Here is an 11485-nt window from a genome sequence, read left to right on the forward strand (position 1 = left end):
TCATGCCAATTCTTTTCAATTCCCATTTTAGTGAATAACCACAATTAAGGAAATGTTACGTTCACTTTTGTAATCCCATAATAATAATAATAAAATTTAAAACATGTAGCAGATTCTTTATTTACTAGAATTATTAATGAATCCATTTTATTCTTTATACAGAGTTGGATTTCTGGGTATTTACATAGATGGAAAATGGAAACCAAACACAGGTGACAGAATTTATTCTAGTTGGACTTTCTCGTGATCGCAGGACTCAACTGTTGCTTTTTGTTTTGTTCTAATTAATGTATGTGATAACCGTTTTTGGGAATACTGCTTTAATAGGTACAGTTATAGCGAGCCCTAATATCCACACCCCAATGTACTATTTCCTCTGCCATTTATCCATTGTGGATTTATTCTATTCATCGATTACTATCCCTAAGATGTTACTGGACATGGTTTCTGTAGAAGGTGGAAGAATATCATTAATCGGCTGCATGATACAGATGTCTACATGCCTTTTCCAGGGACAAACGGAATGTATCCTTCTTGCTGTAATGGCGTATGATCGCTACATTGCAATATGCTTCCCCTTACGGTATACAGTCATTATGAGCTGGAAGTTGTGTAAGAACATTACTGTGATTGTCTGGGTGGGGAGCTTTCTACAGACCAACCTTCCTGTAATAACACAACCTCCTAAATTCTGCCAAGAAAAACATATTAATCACTTTGTTTGTGAGATCTTGGCCGTTCTAAAACTTGCACGTGGTAACATTCACCTTTTTGAAAAAAATATATTTTTTGGAAGTTTATTTACACTTTTAGTTCCTTTTGCATTTATTTTTGTGACTTATATCTGTATTATATTATCAGTATTGAAGATCCATTCTGTTGATGGAAGGAACAAGGCTTTTTCCACATGTGCCTCCCATCTGACTGTAGTATGTATGTTTTATGGAACTAGTAAACATAGAAACATAGAATGTGATGGCAGATAAGAACCATTCGGCCCATCTAGTCTGCCCAATTTTCTAAATACTTTCATTAGTCCCAGGCCTTATCTCATAGTTAGGATAGCCTTATGCCTATCTCACGCATGCTTAAACTCCTTACTGTGTTAACCACTGTCACTTCAGCTGGAAGGCCATTCCATGCATCTACTACCCTCTCAGTAAAGTAATACTTCCTGATATTATTTTTAAACCCTTGCCCCTCTAATTTAAGACTATGTCCTCTTGTTGTGGTAGTTTTTCTTCTTTTAAATATGGTCTCCTCCTTTACTGTGTTGATTCCCTTTATGTATTTAAATGTTTCTATCATATCCCCCCTGTCTCGTCTTTCCTCCAAGCTATACATGTTAAGATCCTTTAACCTTTCCTGGTAAGTTTTATCCTGCAATCCATGAACCAGTTTAGTAGCCCTTCTCTGAACTCTCTCTAAAGTATCAATATCCTTCTGAAGATATGGTCTCCAGTACTGCGTACAATACTCCAAGTGAGGTGTCACCAGTGTTCTGTACAATGGCATGAGCACTTCCCTTTTTCTACTGCTATTACCTCTCCCTATACAACCAAGCATTCTGCTAGCATTTCCTGTTGCTCTATTACATTGTCTGCCTACCTTTAAGTCATCAGAAATTATCACCCCTAAATCCCTTTCCTCAGATGTTGAGGTTAGGACTCTATCAAATATTCTATACTCTACCCTTGGGTTTTTGCGTCCAAGATGCATTATCTGGAAGTTATCCACATTAAATGACCATTTTTCTAGTTTACCTAAATCATTTGCCATTTGGCATATCCCTCCTGGAAATCAACCCTGTTACATATCTTAGTATCATCGGCAAAAAAAACATACCTTACCAACAAGACCTTCTGCAAAATCACTAATAAAAATATTAAAGAGAATGGGACCAAGTACAGATCCCTGAGGTACCCCACTGGTGTCATGCCCAAGCTTCGAATATACTCCATTGACTACAACCCTCTGTTGCCTGTCACTCAGCCACTGCCTTACCCATTCAACAATATTGGAATTTAAACTTAAAGATGGAAATTTATTGATAAGCCTTCTATGTGCAACAGTGTCAAAAGCCTTACTGAAATCTAGGTAAGCAATGTCTATTTTATTAATAATAAAATCTATTATTTTAGTTACCCAATCAAAAAAATCAATAAGTTTAGTTTGGCATGATCTCCCTGAAGTAAACCCATGTTGTCTATGATCTTGAAATCCATGTGTTTTTAGATGTTCAACAATCCTATCCTTTAACATGATTTCCATTACTTTCCCCACTACCTTTCTTGTGAATGGGCACAACATTTGCAAACTTCCAATCTTTTGATCTTCTGGGACTACTCCTGTTAACGATGATTGGTTAAATAAATCTGTTAATGCTTTTGTTAGTACACCACTAAGCTATTTCAATAACTTTGGGTGTATTCCATCAGGTCCCATTTACTTATTTGTCTTTACTTTTGAAAGTTGAAATAGAACGTCATCCTCTGTAAGCTCACATGTAATAAATGACTAATTTGTCCTTTTTCTTAACTGAGGTCCCTTTCCTTCATTTTCATCTGTAAATGCTCAACAAAAATATTTATTGAGGCAGTCAGCTAGACCTTTATCCTCTTCTACATACCTTCCTTCCTTTGTTTTTAATCTAACTAATCCTTGTTTTACTTTTCTTTTCTCATTTATGTATCAAAAAAATGTCTTGTCCCCTTTTTTACTGACTGTGCTATTTTCTCTTCTGTGTGTGATTTGGAAGCTCTTATAACTTACTTAGCTTCTTTCTGTCTAATCTTATAGATCATTCTGTCTTCCTCACTCTGGTTTTTTTTATAATTACTAAATGCTAACTTTTTGTTTTTTACTATTATGGCCACATCTGCGGAGTACCACGGTGGTTTCTTGATTTTTTTGCTTTTACTGACAAGCCTAATGCCATTTTCTGTTGCCTTCAGCAGTGCAACTTTTAAATAATCCCATTTCTCTTGGACGCCATTTAAATTGCTCCAGTCTGATAATGACTCCTTTACACATATTCTAATATTAGAAAAGTCTAAAACTTTTTTTTTTGTGTGGTGTGACTCAGTCACTGTTTAAAATTGTTCTTATATTAAACCACACTGACTGATGATCACTGGATCCTAAACTTTCACCTACAGTAATATCTGATATCAAATCTCCATTTGTTAAGACTAAATCTAGTATGGCCTCTTTACGAGTTGGCTGCTCAACGACTTGTTTTAGAAACAATCCCAGTAGAATATGTGTGCTCCTGGCACATACAGCTATTTTAGTTTTCCAATTCACATCAGGAAGATTAAAGCCACCCATGATGATAACTTCCCCCTTCATTGTCATTTTAGCTATTTCCTCAACTAGTAGATTATCTAACTCTTCTATTTGTCCTGGCGGCCTATAAATCACATCTACACAAGTTACTGTGTAATTACCAAATTCTAACGTAACCCAAACGGACTCTATGTTCGCCTCACTAACTTTTATTAGGCTAGATTTTATGCTATCTTTAACATACAGGGCCACCCCTCCCCTTTCTTGACTTCCCTGTCTTTTCTATATAAAGAGTACCCTGGTATTGCTATGTCCCAGTCATTTTTCTCATTATACCGTGTCTCAGTAACAGCGACTAAATCTACATTATCAGTTGCCATTATTGCCACAAGTTCATGGATCCTATTCCCTAAACTGCGAGCATTTGTAGACATGACTCTAAGCTTATCATTTTTTAACACACTTGCTACAGGCACCTTCTGTCCTTGTTTTGGGGGGCAATTGGATTGATGTTTTATTACCCTTTTGCCCCCCCCTCCTAGTTTAAATACATCCTATCAAAACCTCTGAACTTGTCACAGAGAACATTTGTTCCCTTTTGAGAAAGAAATAAAACCATCTTTTTTTGTACAGTTTATTTCCATTCCAAACAGAGCTACCATGAGAAATGAAGCCAAATCCTTGCTCCCAACACCATTCACCAAGCCACAAGTTAAAGTCCCTAATATGCATCCGCCTGTCGCTCTGAGTGTTACATAGTTATAGTTACATAGCTGAAAAGAGACTTGTGTCCATCAAGTTCAGCCTTCCTCACATTTGTTTTTTGCTGTTGATCCAAAAGAAGGCAAAAAACCCAGTTTGAAGCACTTCCAATTTTGCAACAAGCTAGGGAAATAAATCCTTCTTGACCCCAGAACGGCAGTCAAATTAATCCTTGGATCAAGCAGTTATTACCCTACATTGAAAGATAATATCCTTGAATATTCTGTTTTTGCAAGTATGCATCTAGTAGCTGTTTGAACATCTGTATGGACTCTGATAAAACCACTTCTTCAGGCTAGAGAATTCCACATCCTTATTGTTCTTACAGTAAAAAAAATCTTTCCTTTGCCTTAGACGAAATCTTCTTTCTTCCTGTCTAAACGCATGACCTTGTGTCCTATGTAAAGTCCGGTTTGTGAATAGATTTCCACACAATGGTTTGTATTGGCCCCGAATATATTTGTATAATGTTATCATATCCCCTCTCAGGCAACGTTTTTCTAAACTAAATAGGTTTAAATTTGTTAGCCTTTCTTCATAGCTGATATGTTCCATTCCTTTTATCAATTTTGTAGCCCGCCTCTGCACTTTTTCTAGTGCCATAATATCCTTCTTTAGAACAGGTGCCCAAAATTGCACAGCATATTCAATATGTGGTCTTACCAGTGCTTTATAAAGAGGCAAAATTATATTCTCGTCCCAAGAATGAATGCCCTTTCTCATGCATGACAATACCTTACTGGCCTTGGCCACTGCTGATTGACATTGCACATTGTTGCATAGTTTGGTGTCTATAACAATTCCCATGTCCTTTTCATGTGTTGTTATCCCTAATTCACTTCCATTAAGGGTATACGTTGCTTGTGTATTCTTTACGCCGAAGTGCATAACTTTGCATTTTTCAACATTAAATGTCATCTGCCATTTGAGTGCCCAGTCCCCCAGTCTATCTAAATCCCTCTGCATCCCCCTGCTCACATTGTATTATTTTACAGAGTTTTGTGTCATCTGCAAACACTGAAACATGACTTTCAATGCTTTCTTCAAGACCATTTATAAACATGTTAAGTAGAAGGGGTCCCAGAACAGACTTGCCACCTCTGTCCAGCTTGAAAATTTACCATTAATGACAACTCTTTGTACTCAGTTTTTAAGCCAATGTTCTACCCAAGAACAAGCATTTTCGTCTAGACCGATTTCCTTGAGTTTGGACACTAATCTATTGTGTGGAACTGTATCAAATGCCTTGGCAAAATCCAAATAGATCACATCCACTGCAACACCCTGATCTACACTTCTACTTACTTCTTCGTAGAACGCAATCAAGTTAGTTTGACATAACCGGTGCTTCATAAAACCATGCTGATATTTTATTAATTAAAAGAATGTAACATACTTACTACAATGTAAGTGTGGTATGCAGTATGTTGGCCGCACTATTAGAAAGTTGCATATTAGATCTTTGGAACATTTTAGTGGCATTAATCGGAAACATTTTAAACATAGTGTACCTAACCATTGCGGCAATTGCAAAGATTTACATTTTCACAATTGTATTTGCATTGGAGGGGAGATTCTAGCAATGAGGAAAACAGAGTGGACCCTTAGATTAAAAACTGCAGTACCTATATGGCTGAACGTAGATTTATTGGTTTTTATGGATTAATGGCCTTTTATGTTTTTTAACTGGGAAATAATATTGTTTTCATATATGTTTAGTTATAGTTTATTTATTTTTTAATGTGTATGTCAATATACACTGTATAATTAATGATTTCATACAGATTTGCTTTTCCAAGTATTTTTATGTTTTATATTATATATTTTATATTCCTGAGTAGAGTTGAGCGAACCAAACATTAGGTTTTTTGACCCCGGATCCGAACACGGACATATTACTGTATGTTCGGGTTGGAGTTCGGTGTTCGGCGATTTAATAGCGCGTTTTCAAAGGCTGCAAGCGTTTGACTCGTGTGCCCTTAGAAGCCATCACAGCCATGCCTACTAATGGCATGGCTGTGATTGGCCAGTGCAGAATGTGACCCAGCCTCTATATATAAGCTGGAGTCGCGTAGCGGCGCACGCACATGAGGTCTTATTAGTGTAGGGAGAGGATGCTGCCGCTCATAGGGACAGCTTAGGAAAGAATTCTGCAAACCAGTACATTAGTGGGGTGCACTTCATATCTGAGAGTCAAATAGAAGCGTCAAATACTGCTGTCACATTGCAGTTTTAAAATTTTAATTTGGGTGCTAAACTGCTAAATAGTATTTTAGTGGGGTGCACTTCATATCTGAGAGTCAAATAGAAGCGTCTAATAGTGTGCTTACAGCGCACTTGTAAAAATTCTTATTTTCTGGGTGCTAATCTGCTAAATAGTACATTTTGGGGCGTGCACTTCATATCGGAGAGTCAAATAGAAGCATCTAATAGTGTGCTTACAGCGCAGTGGTAAAAATTCAAATTTTCTGGGTGCTAATCTGCTAAATAGTACATTTTGGGGCCTGCTCTTCATATCTGAGAGTCAAATAGAAGCGTCTAAAAGTGCGCTTACTGCGCAGTTGTAAACATTCTAATTGTTTTGCTGCTAATCTGCTAAATAGTACAATTGCGGCCTGCAGTGCACTTCATATCTGAGAATCAAATAGAAGCGTCAAATCGTGCGCTTACTGCGCAGTTGTAAACATTCTAATTGTTTTGCTGCTAATCTGCTGCTTACATAGGAGTTTTTAAAAAGTCAATTATTTTTTTTGGGTTGCTAAATAGTATATTTGGGGTGTTCACTTCATATCTGAGAGTCAAATCGAAGCGTAACTTTGATTCGAATTTACTACATCGATTACTTGTAACATTGTTTCACACCTACAACACTTGTTACACAGATCTAAGTGATAGAAAACAGATTGATATTTTCTCCACTAGAAACTACTAGATAACAAGCTGCTATATTTAAACCAGTGATCAATAGCTAAGAGGTACTTCGACAATATTGTAATTCTGGAGCAATACCCTCACAAGTCAAACTGGATATGGATGACATCCGCATGTAAAGTCTCCGCCACGGGGATGTGCGATTGGCCCAAGGTTCTCTAGAGTCAACAAAGTGCTATATATATATATAAAACAGTGTTGGCTACCTCATCCTCCTCCTCCACCGCCACGGTCACCGCCTCCTCAACCTATGGGTCACTTAGTATAAACTAGGTACACATTAGCAGAGGCTTGTGAAGGCCTTTTCTCCATAGATCAGGAGTTGAGCATTTCTCCATGCATCAGAACTGCAAGAAATGCCCCGCAGGCCGCAAATGTTTATTTTGTGGCCCATAGGTTGAGGAGGCGGTGACCGTGGTGGTGTAGGTGGAAGCAGTGGTGGAGGAGGAGGAGGATGAGGTAGCCAACACTGTTTTTTATATCAAACCAAAACAACCAACGATAATGTACCTTATACACACACAGTATATATGTAAGGATACTTATCAAATATAGATGGATACAGCCTCCCTCTGATCGCTCCAAGCTAGCGATCAGCTTGACAACAAGAATATGGGAAAACACAACGAGGGAACCGGCTGTTAATCTAAATAAGAATGAATAAAGAAAAATATAGTGTAATACAGTTCACAATATAAACACTGTGCAATATGAAATGCACTCACAGGATTTCAAACAATTCAAGCTTGTAAGGTGCCTCCCCTGAAGATATGGGGGGCCTGGGGAGATCCCCTGGATATTGTCACTCCAACACAGGACTCCGGGTGAAGTTTTGAAAAAGCGGCTTTAATTCAATATTAAAAAATAAAGATAAAATTAATATAAATAAGGTCCTACGCGTTTCGTCACCTTTAACAAAATAGGGACTTCCTCAGGGACCACAATATTAAAATGCAATTGATACAATACAATCAAAAAAACAGTCTAACAAATCCCCACCCGAAAGTCCTTTAAATAGGGCTAATCCCTAGATGTAATTCTGTCACATGTGCTTCTCAGTCTCTCCTCATTGGTCCTGAGTTGATGAAATTCATCTGTTGCTGATCGTAATTCTGAGTGTTCACAGCTGATTTCGAACTTGTTGAATGATCCTCCATAGGGATTAGCCCTATTTAAAGGAATTTCGGGTGGGGATTTGTTAGGCTGTTTTTTTGATTGTATTGTATCAATTGCATTTTAATATTGTGGTCCCTGAGGAAGTCCCTATTTTGTTAAAGGGACGAAACGCGTAGGACCTTATTTATATTCATTTTATCTTTATTTTTTAATATTGAATTAAAGCCGCTTTTTCAAAACTTCACCCGGAGTCCTGTGTTGGAGTGAAAATATCCAGGGGATCTCCCCAGGCCCCACATATCTTCAGGGGAGGCACCTTACAAGCTTGAATTGTTCGAAATCCTGTGAGTGCATTTCATATTGCGCAGTGTTTATATTGTGAACTGTATTGCACTATATTTTTCTTTATTCATTCTTATTTAGATTAAAAGCTGGTTCCCTCGTTGTGTTTTTCCATATTCACTGTTATATATATATATATATATTTATATATTTATATAGCCCTAAATACAATTACAATACAATACTGCTCAAGAATGTGATGTGGAAAGAAAGAGCCACGTGGGACAAACAGTAAAAAAAAGGACGAAGTAAAAAAAGTGAATTAAAAAAAAAAGTATATATATATATATATGAAAGAACATCTACAAAAAACAAACCAAATCAAAATCCACATTTAATACTTCTGGTATATTTCTCAACTTGTGGATCCAAAACCCCTCCCTTTTCCTAAGTTTAATAGTAATGTCACCTGCTCTCTCGTCCACCATAACTCTCTCGTTATGTTCTAAAAATCTAACGTTTAAACATCTCCCTGTATGCCCTACATGTTGAACACCACACCCACATGTAAGTAGATTTACTACGTGGGTAGTGTTACATTTAATGTAATCCTTCATTTCAAACAATTACCCTGTTTTATGACTCTTAAAATAGAGTGCCTTCTGTGGTGTATCACCAAATGAATATATATATATTACACAAGGTTTGTCTACATTAAAAGGTATTTATTTAGAAGGCAACAACACAATACTATAAATGTATCACAAACACACAGCCCAGACCCACGGAGAAACAACCTTTTTAAATCTATCTATCTATATAGTAATCCCCTTCCCCACACGTTTGATCTCACCCATGGTTAGGCCTTCACCATCTAGTAATGGCTCACTGCTGCAAGTTCAACATCACATCCACCAAGGAAGAAAAGGAAGCAACAGAGTGTAACATGGTTCACCATGCTAGCACATGGCGTCTGCTCTGTAGCACAGCCAAGAAGGAACAGGGAGGAATGGGGATAGGGGGAAGTTGTTATCTCTTTCCTGACTTGTAAGGGTATTGAATTACCCAATTACCATATTAAAGGGTAAAGCTTATCCCCCTGTAAGAAAGGCATACATGAGCTTGGTCACATGACCCCTGGTCACCATATTAGTTTGATGACAGAATGTCACCACACCTTCCTTGAAAGATGTGACATTCTCTACATACGCCACTAGTATAAAAGCCCTTTAAACACTGTTTCAATTTGGGATTCCTTTTAAACATACTAGGTGCTAAAATATTTTTGAGACTTTGACCCTTTTTAAATATAACAATCAGGACTTAGTAGAGGTAACTCTTGTTTCAGATATTCATCTTCTGTTAAAAGGGACCAATGTTTCTTAATAATATTTGAAACTTTAAAAGCATTTGAATTAAACTGGGTAATGAACGAGAACTCAAAATCGTTATTTAAAGGGACACTGTAGTCACTAGAGCAACTACAGCTTATTGAATTTGTTCTGGTGAGTATAATCATTCCCTTCAGGCGTTTTGCAGTAAACACTGTCTATTCAGAGAAAACTCAGTGTTTCGATTACAGCCTAGGGACACCTCCAGTGGCCACTCCTCGGATGGCTACTAGAGATGCTTCCTGGGGCAGTGCAGCACTGACTTTTTTTTTATAAGCATTTATTGCATCTTTCAAATTGTTTACAAATTAAAATAAGAAAATATTACATTGTCAAGTCATTATATTTAATCAAAAAGAATATGCTCTATGCCTTTAAAGGCTGTAGAACTATACTTTTTTAAACAAGAAGTGCAAATGGTAAATGTAAAGATGCAACTTCATAAACATTCAATGTGCAAAATGCACAGATAAATATTTTTTAAAATATAAAAGATTATTTATAAAAGAAAAAATGCAATAAACACTGTGCAAAACAATAAACTGCACCAAGAAGTTAAGAAAAAAACGTACTCAAAGGCTTATACCTAACTCAAAAGTACTGGAACTTCACATAAATAATAGGTTTGTAATGGTTAAGTATTTCTACCAAACTCACATAATGCACCATAATATAAGAAAAAAAACAGAAAAGGAAAAAAACAGTGTAAAACAGTAAACACACTGGGAAATTATATATCTCAAATTGGAAACCTACTCGCAAGTGGGGAGCAGAAAAGCCCGCTCAAGACATTATATGGCAAATACATACATATGTAGTCAAAGAGGAGTACAGATCATTTTACATACCGTTATATACTATGTACACACTGAGACATTATGCTGTAACGTAGCTTGGTATAGAGAGTAAAGTTGAGATAAAAGGGATAATAGGGCCAGGTGTAACTCAAGGAGTTATGTCTGTACCCTCGGTACAGTCACCTAACTAGAGTCATATGGGTTCCCGTTTCGTACCACTCCGTCGGTGCCTACAGGGCCCAAGTGTATGGTAAAGATGTAAAGATTCAGGTTCTCCAAGTCATATGTTGGACGGTGGGGTTCCTGGGGAGTGCGTTTGCTGGTGTATCTTTTCTTTCTTTCTTTCTTTCTTACTTTCTTTTTTTTTGTGTCGGCGTGATGTGTGAGCATTAGGTGTCCATTTTCAGAGTGGGTACCTGTTCAACAATAGAGGTGACCTGAACTACATTACTCGGTAGGTCATGATTGGGTGTGGCTTAGTGTACACCTACCAGGTATATTTTGTGGCATGTAAGGCCTAGTATGTAACGGAGATTAGATGAGTTGAGTGCCCTCCAAAAATGCCTAGGAGAGGTAAAACAATATCAAAAATAGTAAATATTAAGTGTAACAAAGGTAAAATAATAATTATAACAAGGTCTTTGCAAGAGTTGTCCCTTGCTGCTCAGGGGGTTCGGGTTGTACCTGAAATTGTGTAGTCTTTTGGTGCTACTTGCGTGATGTCAGGTTTTTCAATGGATTTGTCAGTTCTCTGCTAGTTTAGGAGGACTTGTGTCAGTCCTATGTATTTCGTGGGGTCTAGTGTGGGAAGGGGGAAAGGTGAAGTTAGACGATGCTACCGGTTTACTACCTGTTTGAGAAAATTCATCCAAGAAGTACATCCTGTTGTGTAGTCAACATATTTGTGTGTGAATGAGT

General features: G+C 37.3%; 1 protein-coding gene across 1 annotated transcript; it reads left to right on the plus strand.

The window, feature by feature from the left end:
* Positions 1-428: 428 nt before the first annotated feature.
* Positions 429-7168, plus strand: LOC134586068 (olfactory receptor 2A7-like; the record flags this gene model as incomplete). The annotated part of the gene is made up of 2 exons (XM_063441579.1): positions 429-951; positions 7155-7168. Coding segments are annotated over exons 1-2 (537 nt in total), but the record flags the coding sequence as incomplete, so codon positions are not given.
* Between the last annotated feature and the right edge of the window lie 4317 nt (positions 7169-11485).

The sequence above is a fragment of the Pelobates fuscus genome, chromosome 2 (assembly GCF_036172605.1).
Source record: "Pelobates fuscus isolate aPelFus1 chromosome 2, aPelFus1.pri, whole genome shotgun sequence".
NCBI classification, from domain to species: Eukaryota; Metazoa; Chordata; class Amphibia; order Anura; family Pelobatidae; genus Pelobates; species Pelobates fuscus.